The sequence below is a fragment of the Bos taurus genome, chromosome 18, assembly GCF_002263795.3.
Source record: "Bos taurus isolate L1 Dominette 01449 registration number 42190680 breed Hereford chromosome 18, ARS-UCD2.0, whole genome shotgun sequence".
Classification (NCBI taxonomy): domain Eukaryota; kingdom Metazoa; phylum Chordata; class Mammalia; order Artiodactyla; family Bovidae; genus Bos; species Bos taurus.
Window position 1 is genome coordinate 52,749,687 of NC_037345.1, and position 22,751 is coordinate 52,772,437.

Below are 22,751 nucleotides of genomic sequence, written 5' to 3' on the forward strand. Positions count from 1 at the left end.
CCCCAAGAAAACCAGAGTCCAAACACGTGTAGTTACGTGCAGGCTTTACTCAGGGATTGGGGGGAAGGATAGGAGATCACAAAAGTGGGTAACCGTGGTGCCCTGGATGGCAGGGGGGCATTCCTTCTGCTCAGGCCTCCCCAGCCATCTCAGGGTGCTTCTGCCGCAGGTGCTTGTCCAGGGTGGCCCGCAGGCCAAAGGGCACGCAGCAGTGGGGACACGCGAAGCGGGGCCCGCCAGGCCCCAGGCCATGCATGCGGCGGTGGCGGTTGAGCTTGCTGCTCTGGGCACAAGCGTAGGAGCAGAGCTCGCAGGCGTAGGGCCGCTCGCCCGTGTGCGAGCGCCGGTGCACCGTCAGGTTGCTGCTGTTGGTGAAGTGCTTCCCGCAGAACTCGCAGCTGCCCCCAGGCCCCGGCCCCCGGTTCTTGCCTGCTGGCTTCAGCGTCTTCTTGGGTGACATCTTCTGGTTCTTCTCCTGGTCCGTTCTCCGCTCCTTAGTGTCAGCGCCCCAGCTGTCCCCACCAGGGCCCACCTGAGCCCCGCCGCCAGGAGCCCCGGGTTCCTGGACCCCTGCCGTGGCAGCCGCCCCGGCCCCCTCTCCTCCTCTGCACGGGAGGACGCTGGCAGGGGCTGCGGCATGGGCGGCGGGCTCGGGAGGGGCGGTGGAGGCCTGCTCCTGGCCGGTGTCGGCCAGGCAGGGGCTCTGGGGCTGCAGCTGCCGGTGGGTCTTCTTGTGGCGGTTGAGCTTGCTGCTCTGGGCGCAGGCATAGGGACACTGGTCACAGGCATAGGGCCGCTCGCCCGTGTGCGAGCGCATGTGCACCTTGAGATTGCTGAAGGAGCTGAGGGTCTTCTTACACACGGGGCAGGTGGGGCTCCGCCGGGTGGGCCCCACCCGGGAGCCCTTGACCTCGGCTTCGGGCCCCACCACTGACGACACGGCCGACACGGCCACGGCCACCTCAGCCAGGCCCAGCAGTGGGGCCTCCGGGGACTCAGGTTCCGTCTGGTAGATGGACAGTCCGTGGTCCCACTGGGCGTGGCGCAGCAGTTTCCAGGCTCCTGTGAACTGTCGGCCACAGCGGAGGCAGTTCAAGGCCTTCAGGTCCTCGTGTTCTGCAGAGGGGAGAAGGGCCAGGAAGCAGTGTGACTGGCAAGTCGGAGCAGTTGCAGTTCACAGCTGCCAGCTGGACATGAGGTGTGGGAGAGGCTCTGGTCCAGGGGCTGAGAGGCAGCAGAAGAGGCCAGGCTCCCCGCCCCCGGGGGAAGCGGTGCAGAGAGCGGGGCAGACAGATACGGAGCAAGGAAAATCCATGCAGTACATGAATCCCTGGGGATTCCCTCTGTGTTTGAAAAGTCTTCAAGAAAAGGTTAAAAGAGGAGAGGGATGGATAGAGGAGTGCTAGCTTATAGTGGGGTCACGAAGGGCTGACCCAGTTAGGCCTGCTGGGCACCTGCCACCCACAGCTCCCTCTTAAAATTTTCCTTAGGAAAGACTTTCATTTTCCAGATGGGAAAACTGAGGCAAAGAGACCTTTCCCCAAGGTCACACAGTTAGGCAGGGGTAGAGCTGGGGTTTCAATCCAGAAATCCCGGGGAGTGGGAGAGAGAGGAAAATTTTTTTAGGAAAAATGATTGGTTTACTCGTAAAAACAGCTCTTGATAACTGGATGTCTCTGCCAGGCCCCAAATACTTGGGTTCCATCCATGATCCCCTTTTCCTGCCTTAGACAAGGGTGCCAAGGTTTAAATGGGGAGAAGGCTTAGCAGTCACCAATGTTTTCTTTTAACCCTCAGGTACTATTGGTAGTGTACTTCCAGATCCTTTTGCCTTTGTTTGGGATGGGGGCGGCTTTCAAGAGCACAGGTGGGGCCTGTCCTGACTTCCAATTGGTTCCCCTGCCCCCTAGCTGTGTGACCTTGGGCAAGAAATACACATCTCTGAGCCTCGGTTTCCTCATTTGCTAGAATATGGGGATCCTAGGGGTCCTCTCCCTTTTAGACTTGCTGTGACCTCAGATGGAGAATAGCTGAGAGTTCTGGTCCATCGAGCCCTCTATAAGCATTAACTGTTGTTTAGTCACTAAGTCTTTGCGACCACATGGACTATAACCCACTAGGCTCCTCTGTCCCTGGGATTTCCCAGGCAAGAATACTGGAGTGAGTAGCCATTCCCCTCTCCAAGGGATATTCTGGACCTAGAGATCAATCTAACCACATCTCCTGCTTGGCAGGCAGATTCTTTATCACTGAGCCACCTGGGAAGCCCGTCAGTGTCCACAATTCTCCCAAGCCCAAGCACCTACAGAGTGTTTTGTTCCCATGATCCCATCACAGCCCCACCCTTGCCCACAGGGCCAGCCTCCCTGCTGCAATCAAAATCCCCCCTCCCCCTCTCACTGCAGGACCCTCTCCCTGGCCCAGCCCTGAATATAATTCCATTTCTCACAAATCCCAGGGGCACATGGCACAGGGGCTAGAAATCCAGAGCTGTGTATGAGCTTCACAATCGATGCTGACCAAAAGCTCAGCTCGCCAGACGTCTAGTACCAAGTTAAGGGTTTTAATTCCTACCCACGGCTGGGAGCCCAGGTATCCAGACACCCAGGACCTGGCTGAAAACAGGGGCTTTCTGGCATGCAAGGCTGGGAGAGTCCATCAGGGAGGGAGGCCAGAAGCCCCTTCCCCAACTCCAAGCAAATGCCCAGCATCTTGATGAGAAGTGATAAATAAATGGAAGGGGGTGACAACACCCCCAGTCCAGCTGGCCTCGGCTCCCCTCCCCCAGGCCGCTGCCCTCCCCAGAGGTCCCCCCTACTGCCACACTGGTCCAGCCACCTGGCCAGTTATTTCTGGCCAAGGGGAAGGAGAAGTGAAACCAGATTGGGGGTGTGTGTATGGCAAATCCCCAGACCAGTCTTCTGGGGCTGGCCACACCCTGTGGGTGGCCCTCCTCCCCTGCCCAGCCCCGCCCCCACCTACCCCCCTCACCACCACTAGTCTCGGCCCTAGGACAGGGCAGGCCCTGGCCACGCCTAGGCTGCACCCGGTGGGGAGCCAGAAAGGGGAAGTAGTGCTCACTGCCTCGCCTGTCCAGCTCAGCCTCTCTCCCACAGGAAGCCGGGCCCTTGAACTTGAGACCGGTGACTGCATCCCGGCTCTACTCACCTGAGCCCTGGCAGGGGCTGGGGCCTCTGAAGAGCTGACAGCCCAGCTTCTTGTGGTCCACGAAGGCAGTGATGGCCTCCAATGGGAAGGTCTGCATGCAGCGGCCGCAGGTCAACAGATCTGGGTGTTTGTCGGTCCACGGCTGGCGGTCTGCAGGGAGGAAGCGGGTGGTGAGCGTGGGGTGGGGCCAGGATGGGGCCTGGGGGTTCCGAGGGAGAGGGGAAACCCGAAGGTCAAAAGGCAGGTTGGAGGCCAGGACCTGGCCAGGAAATTAAGGCAGGGGCCGGGAGTCGGGGTGGGGGAGAGGGGCGGGGGTCGGTGCCCCGAGGAGGTCCCACCCGAGAGAGAAGGGAGGGAGGTTGGCCCGGGGCTGGGGTAGGGGGCGCTCACCGTGAGGGCTCAGGGACAGCGGCGTCCACTGGTTGCGCAGGCCGAGGGCATGGATGAGGCCGCCGGTGGATACGGGGCCGGCGCAGTGGCGGGGTTCGCTCTCGAACCGCTCCGGCGCGGGCACTTCCTTCGGGGTGAAGGGCCCTAACCCCGGGGCCTGCAGGGGCCGCGGGTCCGGCTCGGGCTTCACGTCGATGACGAGGTCTCGCATCTCCATCTCGTCGTCTGAGCTGGCGGCGGGCGGGGGTTCTATTCGGCGAGGCATGCAGCCGGCCTTGCGGCGGGACATGGGTCGCGGGCTGGCGGACTGGAGGACTGGCGGACTGGCGGGCGGAGGACACGCGAGGCGTGCGCGCTCAGACCGAGGCGCCCAGGTGAGTGACTGCGGCGACCCGCAGCGAACTCTTACACGTGCTGGCCCGGCCCGTGGCTCCGCCCACCGAGGCGGGGCCTGCCGGGGGAGGACTGCCCCACCCTCAGCCAAACTCAATCAGGACCGTGACCCCTGCGTTTGGCTGAATGATTGAATATAAAGATAACGAGTTCACACGACCACGCACAGAAACAGCTATTCCTGACCCCGTTTCCGGGCTGGTGGAAACTGAGGCACAAGGTGCCCACCCACACCCCCAAGCGAGAAAATGGTAGGGGCCAAGTTTCTAGCGAGGCGCCTGATAGTAATCTGACCTATTCCACTGAATACATTACAATAAAAATTCCTTGGGCAAACAAGGGTTAAGCGCCTACTATGTGCCAGGTTCTGGACTAAGCACTAAGATGCAGCAGGGTGGAAAAACAGACAATAACCCTGGCCTCTTGCAGGTTATTCGTTCAGAAAGACAGAGTCTCAACAAGATAAACTAAAATATGAAGTGCTGTCCAGCACAAGTGCCATGGAGGGGGGAGGGCAGAGCTAGGAAGGGTTATAAAGGGACAGGATCACTCGGGTGGGGTTGGGACCTCAGTTTTCTCCCCATGCCAGGCCTGTGTATTCGAGGAGTTCTGTAAATTAAGTTCTGTATGGACGGAGTTCTGTGAGAAAACAAGGTCAGCTCCAGGGACATCTTTTGACCACTTTAAAGTCTTCGGGTTTTTTGAGACGGAAGCCTTGGGAGGGTTTGGAGCCCTGGAGGGCCATGATCACAGACTCTGACTCTGCTCCTAGACCCGGACTCGCCATTAAAACCAAATAGCTCACCAATAGCCTCCTTCCGCCGGGGCCTCCTCCAACTTCCCTTGTCAAAGCTGCTCTCTGATCGCTATTTGAAGTGGCATCAACACCCTGCCCCACCCTCCAACCTTGCAAGTTTTCTTTTCTTCCTGGCACCAACCACATCACCATCTAGAACTGTTTGTTTACTCTCCTATCTCCCCTCTCCCTAACACAAGCCCCCCCAACCCCCAGAGGTCAGGGCCAGGGTCAGTTGGCTCTGGCCTGCCGGCAGTGTCCTCAGCCCAACACTGAGGGCATTTCACATGCTAATCTCCTGGAGTGCCGCTGCAAGCCTGAGGGCTCCTTCATATTGTTATTCAGGTCTCAGCTCAACCGTCCTCCAAAGACCAGAGGACCTCCCTGACCACAGGATCTAAGACAGCCCCACCCTGCCGAAGGCCGTACAATTTACACTCCATGACCTCCATCTGTCCCCAGTTCCCTCCTGGGCTTCAGGTTTCCCAGCTATGACCTGAGGTGGCTTCTTCTTCAATGCCACCTCCCATGACGGCCCAATTAAAGACGCTCCCCCAACCTGCTACCCCTCTATCTTATTTTCCTTATTTTATTCCTTTTGCATCCTTGTCAAGCCTTGAAGGACCTTGTCGGTGTATTTGTTCATGTAATAACCTATTGGATGTCTCTCAATCTCCCTAGAATGTAGGTTCTGAGATGAATGGAGCCAAATCCATCTTGTTCACGAACAGAGCTGCTAATGGTTCATAGTTCAGTTAACAGATTGTGTATTGAGCTCCTTCTATATGCATTTTTTTCAAAATATATCTGCAGAGGGTCTCTGTACCAGGTACTGGGTCTTGGGAATCCAGTGGTAAACTGAGGTCTACAAGACCCCTCCCTTAGTGAAACCGTGGGGAAGAATGAATTCTGAGCCCAGAGCAGTGTGTTTCCAACCCAGGACAGACATTCTGCCTTTCAAGGCCTCAGTTTCCCATTGTAAGACGGGGCTGTGGGGAGTCCTGCAAGGCAAAATGACCGCCTTTGGTCTCCCCCAGGTGCTGCTCTGCAAGGCTTTTTCCTGGTGCGTGGCTGCTGAAAGCATGATCTCAAGGTTTCAATAGGGAAGGTGGGGTTCAGAATGGAGGTGAGGGGTAGGAGTGTGCACGTGTACGGGGTGGGGGTGCCAAGTCCCATGTGCCTTGAAGCAGACGACAGGAGCCTCAATTTCTTCTGTAAAATGGACATCCTGGACGTCCACACCACGCAGACTGGTAGATCAAGAGCTCAGCGCAGGGTCAAGCCGCTAGCGGGGTGGCGCCCGGGGTCTGTGCTGATTTCCGAGCCCGCGAGCGCGCGCCCGCGACCACGTGGGGCGGCGGCGGCGGCGCGGGCGGAACCCAGGCTCGGAGGCTAGCGGCCCGCCCGGGCCTCTGCAGCTGGCGCGCCGGCGGAAGTAGGGGCGCCAGGCGCCGTGAATCTCAGAGTGGTGGGTCCCGAGCACGATCCCGCTCCTCGGTCCCAGCACAGGACGCCCACCCGCGTGCAAGAGCCCGAGCGGCGGAAAGAGGCGGGTCCGCGCTTGCAGCGCCGGCTACTGGGAAGTTCTAGTCCCCGAACACCTGCATCGGGGAGGGACTGCACTCCTAACGCAGCAGCGGAGACATCCCCGCGCCCGGGGTGAGTTGCGGGGGAGGGGGGAGGTGTCGGAGGTCGGAATGCAACCCCTCGGGAAAATAATAACGACGACGATAATAACAGTAATAATGGCTGAAGTCCTCAGACTCCGGCCTTTCCTGGAGCAGAATCGTCCGCTTAATCTGTGTCGGGAGGTTGGAAAAAAGTCCAGCCCAGGGCGGAGTGGGGAGTGGACGCCTGCGGGCCGGGAGGACCTACTTAGTATGAAAAAAGGAGAGCGACGGGTGGCCGGGGCGGAAACGAAAGGAAGCTGACCGGCCCTGGTTGGGGGCGGGGGGATTCAGCGCTCGATGTCCAGATGCTCACCGGACGCCCCATTTAACTAATTTGTATCCAGACCGGGTCAGCCCTTGGGGTGGTGGTTGTAGGCTGGTCAGTGTCTCGGTGAATTCGGTCTAGAGTCTTCGCTGTTAATCTGGTAGCTCAGTTGGTTCCCAACCCTGGCCACTGAAGGTTTAGCTAAGTGTCCACGGAGCCGATCATTCCTATTTTCTAGAAAGTGAACTTTGAGGCCCCCAAGGATGGAAGTTTGTGAGTCTCTTGCCCCTGCCATTGATCCAAGTGATGGGCACTTTAGTTTTTCTAGTGGGGAATGGGATCCAATTTTTTTTTTTCCCCTGAAACCTGGACAGGAAATCCTTGGCTTGAAAACTGATAGGATTAAGGACTCTCGGCTTGGTCACCAGGAAGAATAGCTGCCTTTGCTGTCTTGGGCACACCCTACGTGACCTTTCTCAAACCATTTTCTTATCAAGTCACTCCCAGACCTCAATGGCTCTCCTTTGCTGACTGAAAAAACTGCCCTTTTGCATAGGGCAGGGGTGATGGCCCTGACTGTTACCAGACCAACCTTGGTTTCTCCCTTTTCCTGTCAGTCACCAGCTTGCACCCAGTAAATGCTTTGGCATCGCCCAACTTCATTTTCCTCTTTGGGAAAATGGGGATTGTGCAGGTATGACCAAATCTTTTTTTTTTTCCTCTCTAGTAGCAAAAACATGGCCTATGTTGGCCCATGTTTAATTAAATTTTGTTTTACTAAGGAATTTAACAGCTTTCTGGCAACTTGCATATTTCCCATCAGCCCTAGAGGGGGGTGTTTCTCCTAGAACACTCAAGTGTTAACCTTCAAGTGCTGGGAGAGAGCCCTGGGGGCTGGTGACCCTGGACTAAACTGGGAATGCCGTGGTCAGATACATTAGAAAATGTGCATATCCCTTAATCTCCTTCACAGCCGTCTGTCTTGTAGAAGTCCCATTAATTCATTGTTCACTGTGGTCTTGCCCATCAGGTGAAAACCTGGGAGTCTTCCTTGGCTCTGCCCAGTCCCTTAGCAAATAGTGAGGGCTCTCAATCCTCAACAGATAGCCTAATCCAATCATTTCTCACTGCCCCAGATAACGTCATCTTCCGTCTTCCCCATGAGGTGGCTTCCTCACTGGGCTCCCTGCTTCTCCCCTTGCCCCTCACAGTCCATTCTTTGTGCAGCAGGCAGAGGGATCCTATGAGTCAGACCCTGCTCCTCCTCTACTCAGAGATACCCCAGTCCTCAAGGCCCCTGCCCCCACCTCCTGCACACTGGCCTCCTTACTATCACCCAGTCACCCTTCTATGGGCTTTGAGTTTGCTGTCCCCTCGAACTGGAATGCTTTCCCCTCCATATCTCCTCATGGCTCAATTCCTCATTCCATTCTGGTCTTTGCTCCAATGTAAGCTTATCAGAGCCTTCTTTCCCGGGCCCCTTCCTGGAAACCACCTCTTACCGCCCCCAGGCAGGGCCAGGTGTCCCCTCTGGGCTCATGAGGCCCCCGGGCTCCTTCATTCCAGCCCTGCCTACTCTTGGTGTCACATCTGGAGCCCTAGTGTATCATCCACTGGACGGTAGGGCCGGGCTCTTTGGTTCCCAGCTGGGTCTCCAGCACCACCCAGCGTGGGTCAGGTGCAGAGAAGGCAGTTGGATAATAGGGGGAGTGAATCCTTCCACAGATATTTATTGAGTGACCCCTGGTTGCCAGCCCTTGTGATGTAATCGGACATGTCCCTTCTCCCAAAGGCTTACGTGCTGTGGCAGAACAGATGGCACATGGGCAGACAAGTAAATGCATATTGTCAGGAGGTGATAGTGATGTGGAAAAAAAAAGATACTGCAAGGTGAAAGGGCTATTATTTTCCTCCCTGTAAGGAGGAATGTTTGAGCAGTGACCCGAGTGAAGTAAGGGAGGAAGGCAAGCCATGTATCTGGAAATATATATGTCTCATGTATGGAAGAAGGTTCCAAGCAAGAATAGCATGTGCAAAGGCCCCGGGGCAGGAATGTGCTTGGCATTTTCAGGGACTGACAACAGTGACCACAGGGTAGAAGGGAAGGAGATGAGATCAGAGAGGTGATAGGGCCTTGGATTGAGGACTTTTGCTTTTGGCCAGATGTAGTGGGAGCCATGGGAGGGCTCTGAGCAGAGGAGGTGTGAGATCAGACTTAGAGCTGCAGTTGAGAAACGTTGATTCATTTCTCTGCAGGATCCTTTCTTGCAAGGAGCTGACAGTTGAGCTGCTGAAACAGGAAGAGCTTCACGAGAAAAAAAGACAATCCCAATCACCTCTGTATGGTGAGTGGCCCTGGGATGGGACCTGGGTACCTGATTCGTGTCAGTCACTTCAGTGAATCACTTTAGAGAGGAGGGGACTGAAGCAGGGGGAGGGGTGTACTGCCTGAAACTTAGGTCCTCTCTCCTGCCCACAATGCCAGCATCTCCTTATATGCAGTCAGCATCAGTGCAGTGGGCAGGGTGCAGGGTAAATTAGGGGTGTGAGATTAATGTACGCACAGTACTATATATAAAATAGATAACCAACAAGGACCCACTGTATAGCACAGTCGGGAACTATACTCAATATTCTGTAATAACATATAAGAGAAAAGAACCTAAAGAAGTGTGTATATATATGTATATGTGTGTATATATATATAGTTTTCATATATATATATATATATATATATAGTTTTCCCTGGTGGCTGAGTGGTAAATAATCTGTCTGCCAATGTAGGAGACATGAGTTTGATCCCTGGGTGGGGAAGATACCTATAGAGGAAATGGCAACCCACTCCAGTATTCTTGTCTGGGAAATCCCATGGACAGAGAAACCTGGCGGGCTACAGTCTATGGGGCTACAAAGAGTTGAACATGACTTAGCAACTAAAGAGCAAAATATATATATATATATTTTAAATATATAACTGAATTATATATCTATTTTTATATATATACATATAACTGAATTGCTTTGCTGTGTCCCTGAAACTAGCACAACTATACTTGAAAAAAAAAAAACCCGACCTCAGTGTAGCAGCATGTAACATGTTACAGGCGAGTGCTAAACTTTCACATTTGTTGGGTCATTTAGTCCCCGTGGCAACCCTGTCAGGTTGGTCCTCTTGTCAGTCTATTTTATAGATGGGGAAACTGAGGCACAGACCTAATGAGCAGCTCCGCCTAGGTCACACAGCAGTACCAGCACTCATACAGTTGTTATTCAAGTGTAACTTCAATGACACTAGGGAGAACCTAGTGTGTAGGTCATGAACCTATGGTGCACAGGCCTGTTGAATCCTGATAACAAGTAGAGGTGGCCGTTGGTGCCGTTTCTCCACACAGTGGAAGAGGAAACATCTTTTGCTTGAGGTCTCTTGCTCTTGTCTCTTGCTTGAGGTCACCCACCTAAGCAGGCCTGAGAGCTCAATTTCCGTTCCATTCATTCCAGCAGACACAGTATTTAAGGAGTCTGGTCTGTATGCCGCCCCGTGTTCCAGGAGCTGGGGCTACACAGAGGGGAAAAAGCAAGGTCGCTACCTGTGGGGAGGCAGCCATGTCGCAGGGAAAAAGACCATAAGCAGACCAGTAAATAGACAACATCATGTGTAAGAGAGGGGCACGCTCTGAAGAATGAGGAAGCCGACTCAGACGAAGGGGGCTGAAGGGGAGATCTTGAAAACAGGCTGCTCTGGGAATGGGGAGAAGGCAGTACAGGCAGAGGGAACCCCACTACCAGGGCCCACGAAGAGACCACACCAGACGTGCTTGAGACCAGCAGGGAGACCAGTGCGGCCAGGTGGAGAGAGTAGGCGGGGGCGTGAGGCCAGGGCACGGGCGGGATCCGGAGCATGCAGGGCCTTGAGGGCTGTGGTGAGGACTTTGACTTTGACTCTGAGCAAGACGGCAGCCAGGGGAGGGCTCTGAGCTGAAGAGGGATGTGATCTGACCTAGGTGTTAATGGGGTCCCTCTGGCTGTGTGTGAGGACAGACTGACAGCGGGTAAAGGTGCAATCGGGAGTCCAGTGAGGAGCTGACTTCAGTAGTCCAGGCAGGAAATGACAGTGGCTAGACCGAGCTGTTGGACAGAGTGAAACTATTAGGTTGTGAATCAGTCAGTTCAGTTCAGTCGCTCAGTCGTGTCCGACTCTTTGCGACCCCATGGACTGCAGCACGCCAGGCCTCCCTGTCCATCACCAACTCCCAGAGTTGACTCAAACTCACGTCCTTTGAGTCAGTGATACCATCCAGCCATCTCATCCTCTGTCGTCCCTTTTTCCTCCTGCCTTCAATCTTTCCCAGCGTCAGGGTTTTTTCAAATGAGTCAGTTCTTTGCATCAGGTGGCCAAAGTACTAGAGTTTCAGCTTCAGCATCAGTCCTTCTGATGAATATTCAGGGCTGATTTCCTTTAGGATGGATTGGTTGGATCTCCTTGCTGTCCAAAGGACTCTCAAGAATATATATATATATATTTTTTTTAATTTAAAATATATATTTTTCTCCCTGAGCATTTCTTGTTTTTGTTTGCTGCTTCTAACCAGGGATAACCCGGTTAGAGTTCCCTAAGCCGGGATAACCCAGGCCACTTCCTTGGTGGCTCAGATGGTAAGGACTCCGCCTGCCAACACAGGAGACCTAAGAGATGTGGGTTCAATCCTTGGGTCAGGAAGATCCCCCTGAAGAAGGAAATGGCAACCCACTCCAGTATTCTTGCCTGGAGAATCCCATGGACAGAGGAGCCTGGCAGGTTACAGTTCATGGAGTTGTAAAGAATCGGACACAACTGAGCAACTAACACACACACTCTTATGAAAGCACCAAATCCTAACCACTGGTTAATCCTAACTAGGGAACTGCCTGCGGCCCCGCCCCAACATTTGTCTTTTACGATCTAGATATTTTTGAAGAACCAGGCTAATGTTTTTGTTTTTTTGGTAGACTGTTTCTCAGTTTGAGTTACCTCAATAGATCGAGGTCATCCGTTTTGGCAGGGCCACCATAGACGGGGTGCCCTGTCCCGAGTGTGTCATATCAGGATGCCTTTGGAGTTTGTTCGCCCCATTACTGTACATGTTGATTTTTATGCCAACGTTAGACTGGTGTCTACCACTTTCTCCACTGCAAAGTTACTCTGAAGTCTTTACAAGGAATATCTTCTGAGGAGGTACTTTTAACACTTTGCAGATATCCTGGGCCTTCTCAAACGTATGGTAAGGACTTTCCCCTCTCCTCCCTGTATTTCATTTATTTATTAAAAATAAGTATGACTCAAAAAATTTCACCCTTAAAAAAAAAAATCCCCCTTTTGAGCTGACTCCTGTGTGAATGGGAACTTATTTGGAAGATGTGCTGTGCTTAGTCCCTCAGTCGTGTCTGACTCTTTGTGACCTCATGGACTATAGCCCCCCAGGCTCCTCTGTCCATGGGGATTGTCCAGGCAAGAATACTGGAGTGGGTTGCCACACCCTCCTCCACAAATAATGGATTGGATGGGCTGTTTGTGAGAGAGGTCAGGGCTTGTTCTTTTAGCAAATATTTATTGCTAGGGACCGGGGATAAAAGCAGTACAGGGAATTTCTTGGTGGTCCAGTGATTAGGACTCCACACTTCTACTACAGTGGGCCATGGGTTCGATCTCTGGTCCAGGAACCAAGATCCTCTGGGTGGCACAGCCAAAAACTTAAAAAATAAAATTTAAAAAGCAGTGCAAAGGCTCTGCTTTCATGGACCTTATAAATGGGGGTGATAGGTCCTGGGAAGAGGGATGACTGGCCAAGGGATGGCACAGATTTTAGAAGAGGGACTTAGGAGTGGGGTTTTGGACAGGTTAAGTGGAAATGGGATAGATAGGCCTCTGCCCCAAGCCCCCTCTTCCTGTAGCTCCACACTCCCCATAATGACTCCCTGGTCTACTTCTTCACCCAACAGCCAGGATAATGCAGACTCCGCTGGCCACTCCTGTGCCTGTGCTCCGGCTCCCCCGGGGTCCTGATGGCTCCAACCGAGGCTTTGCTCCCGATGGACGCAGAGCCCCGCCGAAACCGGAAGTCCCGGAGCCTCCAGAGTCTCGGGAATCCTGGGAACAGCAGGCTCGAGCCTCCCTCCGGGAGCGCTACCTCCGCAGCCTGCTGGCCATGGTGGGGCGCCCAGTGTGCTTCACTTTGCACGAGGGTGTGCAGGTGATCGCCCACTTCGGAGCCACCGACCTGGACGTGGCCAATTTCTATGTGTCGCAGCTTCAGACTCCAATAGGCATTCAGGCTGAAGCACTCCTCCGGTGTAGTGACATTATCTCATACACCTTCAAGCCATAAAGACTTCATCGTGTTCATCTTTCTGCCTTGGGCGTAGCTACAGTCTCCCAGGCCTCCATATGTTCCTGAGCTTGGAACTCTGGGCCCCAGAGAGTTCAGAACCCCCTTGGAAATTCGCACCAAGCTCCAAGCAACTCTGACATCTCTGGACATCCAGGGTGTAGTCAGTAAACTTCTGCAACCCCATGGGTTCTACATCCTGTTGAAAGGAATGCTCTACCTCACAGAACTCTCAACTCTCCAGACATATGGGCCCCATGCCAGTTCCTGAGGATTTGGGACAGAGGGAGGGAATAAAGGACGGCAGATTACCTAATGGGAAATTGTCTATTGAAGAGGGTGCAAAGTTCAGCCACCCTGGAAATATTCCCCAATGCTTCCCTCCTGCCAAGGAATCAATTATCTCAGGAAACTTTGCTTCTTGTTTTATTTCTCTTTTTAATGTAGCCTATAGGTATTGAGCCAGATTCAGGGAGTGAAAGGGTGGCTATTGAAAGGCTGAATCCTGTGGAGCTGGGTCAGGAAAGGGAAGACATGTCAAAGGAGTGGGAGGAGCTGGGATAAAGATGTGAGGATTGGACCATGGCTAGTCTGGAACAGCTGGTGTGAGCTGGATGCCAGACTTGGGAGACTTGGACTTTTCTGGTGGGCTGGCTTGTATACAGTGAGGGGAGTGACTTGAATTGGGTCACATGGTCACACACAAGAGGTCCCTCCCATTGCCTGGCCTCTGGGTGGGTAGCCTTTAGGTGGGTCAAACCCTGCAGCACCATTGGGGAAAAGGGGGATTAAGGGTTAGAGTGAAACTTTGCCCCTTCTCCGTTTAACCCCGGCTTTGTAGCCTGGCTGTCCATTTCACACACTTTACTTTTATTTATTTGGCCATGACACTGGGATCTTCTCACACCAGGGGTTGAACCCATGCCCCCTGTAGGGGAAGCACAGAGTCCTCACCATTGGACCTCCAGGGAATTCCCTCAGTAGATTGTTTCAAAAAGTAATTTCTGCCCCCTCTGTAGTCCCATCAGTTTAAGAATGTAAGTGAAGATTCCGTTCAATATAGATGTGATTTCCTTTGGTCATCTTCAGTGGTCAAAGTGCAGCAACCCCTGAAGTTGAATGAAGCTTGTGCAGGGCCTCAGCTCCCATTTGTTCATTCTCAACGCTACCTCTGGCGACTCCTGGGCCCAGATTTCGAGTTGCCTTAGCAACGACGTCACTTGCTCCTCCCCAAGTCACCTTTTTTGGTTTTAGCTCCGCCCACCCAGGGTTGTGGTTGGGTTGGGATAGAGCGGAGAAAGTGCGGAGGCGAATAGTAAACGACTGAGTCAGCCCTTGTGGGGGCGTGGCTTGAGTTCGTGCTAGTTCGCTACTGGCTCCGTGATCTACCTGCTCCATCGCCGGGTATTTCGGTTGGAAGATTCGTCCCTTGCTTTCGGAATTTCTTCCTTCGTCTAGCTTTTTCTTTTCTTAAAAAAATAAAACAAAAAGCTAAATTAAGGCTAGAATACTCCTTATGGACTCATTTCCGTTTTTAAGTTTAAATTATATAAAATACAATTTATAGAAAAGAGCCCGACACGACTTACCGTCTGTTATAACCACAACATCCAAAGAGGGTCATTGATGAAATTGCAGTCTGCAAATGGAAAGCTGGAGCCTAACCAGCAAGTGGAGACAGGCTTTGTCTCCAGGCAGAGATTCCCTCTGTCAGCATCCATCACCTGTACTCATATAGTCAACACAACTCCTATAGCCTTTCAAGTTCTCCATCCCTTTGCTTCTCTCCATATCAGTTGGCCTAGCCTCACCAAGCATATGTTTTTATTCCTATCACCTCCACTCCTTTCTCCGTTGCCTGAGCTCGTGACGAATGTGTGAGGGCCTGAATGTTAGTTATCTACTTTGAAGCCGGGAGGCGTGGGGCCGGGGAGCGGCTTAGATTCGCGCTTGCGCGCTGCTCCGGGAGACGGCGTCCATCTCGCCCCGCCCCTCGTATTCTGCAGTTCCGGCTCTGCAGATTCACTACTCACGTTTCTTTTTCCCGTGGCTCTTTCTGCTTTTTGGTACCCGCTTTAACAACGCACGAGACAACTCTCCCTGAAAATAACTTAAATTGATTTTCTGCTTTTCCGCGTACGTGGCGGGATCACTGGCCCTTAACGAAAGTGCGGCTGCGAAGGAGCAGACGCGCACCGGGCTCGGGGGAGGCGCGCTCGAGCTCCCGGCGGCGACGACTACGACGACCAGGAGAGGGGACGGAGTCGGCGCCTGAAGCAGTGGCTGAGCCCATGCCCCGGGACGGCGGGAGGGCCCGGAGAGACAAGTCCGGGGCCCGGGGCATGTCCCCAGGGCCCCCGTGAGGAGGCGGCGGCGGCGGCGATGGAGATCCCGCCGCAGGAGGCGCCGCCCGGGCCGGGCGCGGACGGCGAAGCCGAGGAGGCCCCCGTCGAGGCCCCGTCTCCCGGCCCTGCATCGCCCCCGGCCGACGGGCGCCTCAAGGCTGCGGCCAAGCGCGTTACGTTCCCTTCCGACGAAGATATCGTGTCCGGAGCTGTGGAACCCAAAGACCCCTGGAGACACGGTATAGCCACCGCTGGAGCGCGGGGGCGGGCTGGTTGGGGACCTGGGAGTCGGTGCGGCCACCAGTACAGAGGTGGAGCTCAATAAGTTGCCCCTAGTAATGATTTAAGGAGACAGTCGTCAGTTTAGAGCTTGGAGGGTGTTAGGGAGTGGCTGTTGGGTTGGGAAGGTGAACATTAGCTGGTTTATGCTCCCTCTCTCCTCTCCCCAAGGGACGCTGATGGTGATCGTTTGAGGAATTCAGATGGTGAGCAATCAAAGAAAGTTTAGTGGCTTGGGAAATTGATTAGGAGGGCAGCAGCCTTTGAGTTCATAGTTCCCTCAGAGAAGGATAGAACAGTCAGGGGAGGAAGAGTGGGTCAACATTGTCGCTGAAAGGGCGGTTGGAGGAGTTTGATGGGCCCATGGGGACAGAAAGAGGTTACAGTGTCGGTCTGCAAGCCTCGGGGGCTGGGGATGGTCATGTGACTCAACTTCCTTGGCTGAAAGGAGGACAAGGAGTAAACTTGGAGTCTGGCGGTAGAGGAGTCAAGTCAATCCCGGGACTGGGAAAGGGAGGCAAGGTAAACAAACTTGCCAGAAAAAGAATCTAGTTGGTGGTCAGTTTGGGGCTGGTTGAGATAGTCCTCTCCTCCCCTACTCCACCCCCACCTCCCCCCCCAAAAAAGGGAAGCAGAACATTGTCAGTCATTCAGGAGCGGAGGAACTTTGGAGCCTGGCTCTGGGAGGGCTGTCCTTGTTTTGTTCCCCCTACCCCTGTCCCGCCTGCCCCGAGAAAACATTGGAGTTGCTGGCGGTGGAAGGTGAGAGCGCTGGAGAAGTTTGATGGCTCGAGGTGTGGTAGGGAGAGAGTGACTGCATAGATTATAAGTTCTCTGGAGAAGGTCGGCTCTGTGTTGGAACTGAAAGAGCAGTTGGAGGAGTGTGTTTTATCTGTAGGGCTGGCAAGGTGGAAAGTGGCTCCAGAGATGGATGGCAGGGTTGAGTCCTGGACAGGTCTGGGACTCGTGCTGGGATGGAGCCGAAGATGAGAGGGATCGGCCTGGACCCAGGTCTATAGAAGTTGGTCTGTTGGCCCTGGGGAGAGAGGTAGAAATGTTGCTAGTCTGTGGGCAGTGGAGACATCGATGGCTTTGATGTGAGGGTGGGAAACGTGGGAACTGAAAGCTGAACCCACGAGGAGCGGCCGTAAATGCCATCTTGGCCAATTAGTGTTTTGTTTGTTTTGTCTTTTGGCTGCACGGTGCGGAATGGGGGATCTTAGTTCCCCGACCATGGATCAAACCCCGGGCCTGGTGCTGTGGAAGCACAGTCCTAACCTCTGGATCTCCAGGAAATTCCTCAGCCAGTTATTGTTAAAGAGGCAGTGGTTAATTTAAAATTCTTGGTGTTGGGAGCCAGCCAAGTCCCTGGGCTCTCGGCCCTCAAGATAGGTTAGGTTGGAGGGCTTGGGGGACTAGGGCTGAGGAAGGGAAGAGGGAACAGGCCCCAGATATAGCATCCGGTCCAGGGAGCTCAGAGCAGGAGGGAAAGAACTGGAGAGGCAGAGCAGGATGGTGGCTAGCCTGCGCTGCAGCTCAATCCTGAGTCCTATTTACCCAAAGCACGACCTCAGGCTGGGTTCCTAACTCCTCAGAGCCTTGATTTCCCACCTGTAAGTGGGTGAGAATAGCCACGCCACGGGGTTTCAGAGAGGACTGAATAAGGTTGTATGTGGAAAGTGGTCAGCCAGATTGGGCTTTCATGAAGCTGCAGTTATGGTTGGTCATTTTAGGGGTGACGTTAGGTGCTACTGGTCATTTTAGGGGCTAGCCTGGACGAGTTGGTTCATGGAGTTGGGGGGGGCATGCTTCACAAGCTTCCAGTCGGTTGGTGGGCTCGGGCCCGGGGGAAGGGAAGATGTTCCGTTTGTGGGCTGGAACGTGGTGGTGGCCACGGCAGTTGGAGAGTCCGGGCCGGGGGCGGGGTGGGAGTAGGGGAAAGTTTCTGGCCCGCAGGTTCCCAGAAGAGCAACAGCTGTGTGTTAAGCAGCTGTTGGGCTTTGGGGAAGCCATTTTTCCTCTCTGAGCCTCCTGTTTCTTTCTCTGCAAATGGAGGTGCTAATTTCTACTGTGGGGAAGTTGTGAGGATTAAATAAGATAGTCCTTGTAAGTTCCTGCCACATAAATAGCAGCTGCTGTTATCCAGGCAGATTCAGTCTGGATTTTTTTTTTTTTTTTTGGTTGGTTGGGTTTTTTTATGTCTCATGGGCAGTCGTGAAGAGGCAGTGAAGGCGGGGGTTGGGGGGGCAGAATGTTGAGCAGGAGGGTCAGTTGGTGCCTGGCTGGGAGGGGTTGAGAGGATGGTGGCTGGGAGGGACGGCAGGACTAGTCTGCACTCACTCTCCAGAAACATCAGTGGGTCTGAGGTGGAGAGGTGATGACCTGGAGAAATGAGTTGACTTTACGGGAGGGTGGGGAGAGATGGTCTGTCTGGGCCAGGGAGAGGGGCTGAGGTTGACCTGTGAGGGAAGGAGTTGGGTGGCAGGGGAAGGAGTTCCCAGGCAGGGGAAGGCTCATTTGTGAAAAGTTGGTGAGTTCGGGAGATGGGATTTGGCCGGCCTGGTCCTGGCCAGTGAGTTGCCCTGTGTCTGGGGAGGACAGTGGAGTTGTTGGGTGGTCTGGGACTGAGGGAGACAGAGGCTCGCCAGGCTATGGGAAGTTGGGCCAGGGGGCTTGCCCAGTTGAGAGATCGAGGGTCTCAGCTGGGGGCTTCAGGGAGGGGTTGGCAGGTCTTGGAGGAGGGGCAGGAGATTTGCTGGAGGTGGTCTGTGAGCCACGGGAAAGCAGAAAGGGTGTCATTTGAGCTGCAGCCCTCGTGGGAAGGGTGAGGGAGGGGTCACGCTGGGGCCTGCCCTGGTTACATGACCCCGAGGCCAAGGGTGAGGGAGGAATTGGCACATCGGAATTGGAAGAGGTCATTGAGAAGCTGCTCTTCCATCGCAGAGATGGAGAAGTCGCCCTGGCCTGAGGTGCAGGAGCACCCCCGGGCTGGGAGCAAGCAGCCACTGGAGGAATTGGGCCCTAGCACCGGGCGCCCAGTCAGCAGAGCCTTGCCCTGGGAAGAGAGCTTGGCCAGGCCTGACAGCTTCCGGCTGCAGTGGGTGAGGCTGGGTCTGGGGCTAGGTGGGGGCCCAGCTGGGTGGGAGCCTCTGGGGGTGTCTGCCTGAGACAGGAGCCCTGTCAGGCCCTGTCAGAGGTCACGTGTTGAGGGATTCCTGGAGGCCAGACATCTGAAAGAGGTGCGGGAGAGTCTCATGCCTACTGAGGCTCAACCCAGCCCAGCGCTCAGAAGGGCCTTTCCTGGCTCCCATGTCACATGACGTCCCCGCCTGCCCCCAACTTGGGGGCCTGCTTGTCTGCCTCATTGCACTAAAGGCCGCCTGCTGTTAAGATGCACATTTGTTTCGTGCTGGTGGTCTCTCTCTCCCTCTGGAATGGGAGAGCAGACAGTCCATCCTCATTCCCGCTCAGCCCCTCGAAAGACACATGGGGATCATGGCCAAATGAGTGCCAGGGGCACGTGCAGCCATGCAGAAGGGCTGAGGCCAGGCCATACCTGGGGTCCCTCTCGCTGTGGTGTGCTTCCTGCCTGGCCCCGGCCGCAGCATGCTATGGCTCCGGCACAGCCCCGATTCTCGCTGAGCTGGTTTGTTTCCTCATCTGTGAAATTGTGAGCCCTGTCCTGCTGACCTGACCTCCAGGATGTCTGAGTGGACCGGATGGACCTGGTGGGGCAGGGGGTTCTCTGTAGCAAGCCGGTTGCCGGTGGATGGGCTGTGAAGCTGGAGAGGAGGCCGCCTCCGTACTGCCGGGCTGGGGCCCGTGTGCGCCCCACACTCCCTGGGGGGTGGAAGTGGGCCCCTATGGAGGAGGGGCTCGCCTGCCGCAACCCCCATCCATAGCAGCAGGCCTTGCTGTCCCAGCTCCTCTGAGGGTCTTGTACCAGGGACTCTTCAGATCAAACTGCAGGAGTGACCTGAGGCCCAGCTGTCTCCCTAGTCCCAGCTGACCACCATGTGGGGAGGAGACACGGGTTTGGCGAGGCAGGCGTCAGGGAGCATGTGACACCGGCCACAGTCTGGGCGGCTGTCTGCCCCCTCCCTCCAGTCCTGCCCATGACTCATTCCCCACTCCCTGACCTCCACCCTGTGCAGTCTGTCCTGGAGTGGGGGCATGGGAGCTTTGCCCCCCGCAGGAAACTCGTCACGTGGAGTGGCGGCGTCTGCAGGGTGAAGGGGGCCCAGACATGCCCAGCTCTGGCCACCCGAGCTTCAGGGCTCGATGGGGGCGAGGGGTTGGTGGGGACAGCGGCCGTTGTGTTCCTCAGTGAGGATCAGGGGGGTGGAAACACCTTCCTGTTTGTTCTCACTGAAACCTGGGCTGCAGATTGAGTCCTTGAAACTGTTTTGACAGGTGGAAAGGAACCTGTCCGTAGTGGACAGAGGCTCTCTTGCTAGTTAATGGCTCATTTTACCTGAGTGGTGGGCGGCCTGGCTGGTGAGGAGCCATTGCCCTTGAGGGGGGTGGCTCTGGTGCTTCCCCCAGGTTTCCAGCAGGGCCCACCCTCACCTCCTCCTGCCGGCATTGGCACATAGACTCTGCCATGTGACTTTGGGCGGTCGTTCTGTCTGTCCATAATGATATTTCTGTCTATGAAATACAGCTGACAGTCGTACCTCCTCATAGGGCGATGAGGATTAAGTGAGAGAACAGTGTCCCCGGGGAGTGCTGGGGGGCCCTGTTCTTGCCGTCGCCAGTCTTCTGCCGCCGCCTCCAGCCCCTACCCTCCGTGCCGCGCTGTCTCTGCTCTGCGTTTGCACTCGCCTCTCCCGCAGCGTTTCCCTCATCAAAACCCTGCGGTCTATCCGTCAGGAGAGTTCCCCGACGTCCCTGACAGGGACAGTCCTGTCTGTGACGAGCTGGGTGACTCTGGGCAGGCTGCCCAGCCTCTCTGAGCTGAAACTTAGTCATCCTGTCTCGGCCTTCAGCTGAGAGGCAGCAAGGGCAGCGAGGGTCTAGATGCGAAGCGCTGAAGTGTTAACCACAGCCTCTCAGACACCGGCCATGACTGTGGACAAGTTCCAGCTGCCCCCGGGGCCCCGTCCCCTCTGTAGACTGGCCTGGCGCCCCAGCCCTAAGCCCCGTGGGCAGCTGACTCCGTGGTCGGGCCTGTGTGGGGAGCGGCTGGCCCTCCTTTCCACCTCCAGGTCTTTATTTGTGTTCACTTCATGTTTCCCTCTTGAAGGGTGAAGACTGTGGGTCACCCCTGTGACTTGCGTCTGGCGCCCAGGAGGGTGGGCGAGCGGCAGGGGAGTGAGGCTTTCCATCAGATCTCACGCCACCAAGGCACTGGGGAGAAAGCCTCTTGGAGGAGTTGATGGGCCTGTGCCAGGCCCCACGCCTTGGGTGCTTGGCACTCGGTCCTCCAAGGGGCCTGTTGAAAGTGTGTGCACGTGTTTCTGGGAACCAGGCGTCTCCTGTCTCTCACAGGCGTTTGGCTCCAAAAGTATTAAGAACTGTGGAGCCAGGCGCCCTGGACTGGACTGGCCATGACGGGGGCAGCTTCTGGGAATGGAGGCCAGGAATCTGTGTTTCTAGAAAGCTCCCCAGGCGGCCAGGTTTGGCTGTCCTGCTCAGGGCCCCTGATTCAGCGCAGCTGCCCAGCACTCAGTCCCAAGGCTCAATTCCAGACCTCAGTTCAAGGGTGGCTGGGGCTGGCCTCGCAGACTTGTTGTAGAGCACACTGAAGCAGCTGACTTGCGGTAACTGCAGAAACGGGATTTGGGTGGGCGGCCTTCTGCAGTGGAGCGTGGAGGGGCCCAGGCGAGGCCCCTGCTCTCCGGGCGACCCTGGTCACCGCTCATTACTCCCACCGCTGGGCTGAGTGGGTGTCTCGGTTATGTCTCCCAGCCACCCGGGAGGCAGGTGCCGTTCTTCCCGGTTTGTAGATGAGGTACTGGGAGCATAGAGAGGCAAGGTCACTCACTGGAGGCCGTCACAAAGCCAGGCAGTGTGGCGGGGGGCCTGCGCTCTCTGCCCCTGGGTCCTGGGTGCGTGAGCTTTGGCTCACGGCTGCATCCGCTTCTGCCTGCTGCGTGGTTTCTTCGTCTTGAACCCATAACCCTTTGTAAGATGGAGATGACCGTTCCCGCCTCCCCAGGCAGCTCAGGGATGAGAAGCAGCCTGAGTGAAGGAATCGGCTGGGTGGCACTCAGGAGGGGATCTCTGTGGTTCTTGGGCAGCTCAAGCGTCCTGGAAGGTCCTCGCTGCTCCTCTGTCCTCAGCCTTGGCCAGAATTCCTCCTGTGCTCCCCAGCGTTGGGATGTGGTGCACGTTCAGTCCCTTCCAGCTGAAGGCGAGTGCAGCCTCTCATTTAGTGAATGCCGATGTTAAGGGTCGGGGGTGAAGGCAGGCCCTGCCTCCTTGGAGGTCACGGTTGAGTAAGGGAGCTGCATGGTAAATAGTTCTAATCAAATCAGGGTGCCCAGGACCCTGACTGGGAAGAGCTGATGGGCAAGGCACAGGTGGCTTCTTAGAGGAAGGGGCCGTCTCAGGCCTAAAGAAATCACTGGAGTGAGCCAGGTGCGGAGCAGTTGGAAGAAGTGCAGAGGGTTGGAGGCGGAGCCGGTGAGGCCCATCCTAGGAGGAGAAAAAAGCCAGTCTTCCTAGAGTCAGAAGTCTGGAGGTGGAGGCAGGAGGGTCAGAGGCCAGACTGGAGAAGGCAGGGAGGGACCACCCACCCAGGTGGGGCCTTGTGGGCCCTGTTAGCCTGAGGGTGGCAGGGAGCCAGCAGGCTTTAAGAAGGGGCCTGCCCCCTGTTTTCAGCAGAACCTTCTGGGAGTGCGGCCTGCAGAAGCTGAGACAAGGCTGGGGCAGCAGGCCTGAGACTCTCGGCCTCATGAAGCCCTGTGGTGGCTAGGAGCTTGTATTTGTTTGATTGATTTTATCACCAGATTTATCTGAACCTCTCCCTCCCCAGAAGGTTTTGCACTGCTGTGTTCTCCCCATGGGTCTCTGAGCTCCAGCCCGCCCCAAGCGTAGTTCGTGCCCCCTACCCTGGGGTGGGGTGGTGGGTGGGGGCGT

General features: G+C 55.5%; 3 protein-coding genes and 1 long non-coding RNA gene across 8 annotated transcripts in view; 2 read left to right on the forward strand and 2 right to left on the reverse strand.

Moving 5' to 3' along the window:
• Nucleotides 1–27: 27 nt before the first annotated feature.
• On the reverse strand, nucleotides 28–3,847 carry ZNF296 (zinc finger protein 296). The gene is made up of 3 exons (NM_001192262.2): nucleotides 3,559–3,847; nucleotides 3,169–3,318; nucleotides 28–1,116 (listed from the first exon to the last, which is right to left on the reverse strand). Exons 1-3 carry the CDS (start codon nucleotides 3,845–3,847, stop codon nucleotides 131–133), a joined length of 1,425 nt encoding a protein of 474 aa, NP_001179191.2. The 3' UTR covers nucleotides 28–130.
• GEMIN7 (gem nuclear organelle associated protein 7) lies at nucleotides 3,056–13,461 on the forward strand. 5 transcript variants are annotated; one of them, XM_059876946.1, is made up of 4 exons: nucleotides 6,164–6,406; nucleotides 8,939–9,027; nucleotides 11,826–11,940; nucleotides 12,659–13,461. In XM_059876946.1, exons 2-4 carry the CDS (start codon nucleotides 9,025–9,027, stop codon nucleotides 13,042–13,044), a joined length of 504 nt encoding a protein of 167 aa, XP_059732929.1. In that variant the 5' UTR covers nucleotides 6,164–6,406; nucleotides 8,939–9,024; the 3' UTR covers nucleotides 13,045–13,461. The 5 variants fall into 5 exon arrangements, with proteins under 5 accessions (XP_024834312.1, XP_005219429.1, XP_059732929.1 ...); XM_059876947.1 differs by lacking the exon at nucleotides 6,164–6,406 and adding an exon at nucleotides 6,429–6,558; XM_024978544.2 differs by lacking the exons at nucleotides 6,164–6,406; nucleotides 11,826–11,940 and adding an exon at nucleotides 3,056–3,257.
• LOC112442332 (uncharacterized) lies at nucleotides 13,299–15,152 on the reverse strand. The gene is made up of 2 exons (XR_003030433.2): nucleotides 14,634–15,152; nucleotides 13,299–14,513 (listed from the first exon to the last, which is right to left on the reverse strand). It is a non-coding gene; the product is annotated as an uncharacterized lncRNA (long non-coding RNA).
• Nucleotides 15,153–15,278: 126 nt separating this feature from the next.
• PPP1R37 (protein phosphatase 1 regulatory subunit 37) overlaps nucleotides 15,279–22,751 on the forward strand; it is a 37,851-nt gene continuing 30,378 nt past the window's right edge. The window contains 1 exon segment of the mRNA NM_001105379.1: nucleotides 15,279–15,628. Coding sequence (NP_001098849.1) covers nucleotides 15,427–15,628 — 202 coding nt within the window. The 5' untranslated portion in view covers nucleotides 15,279–15,426.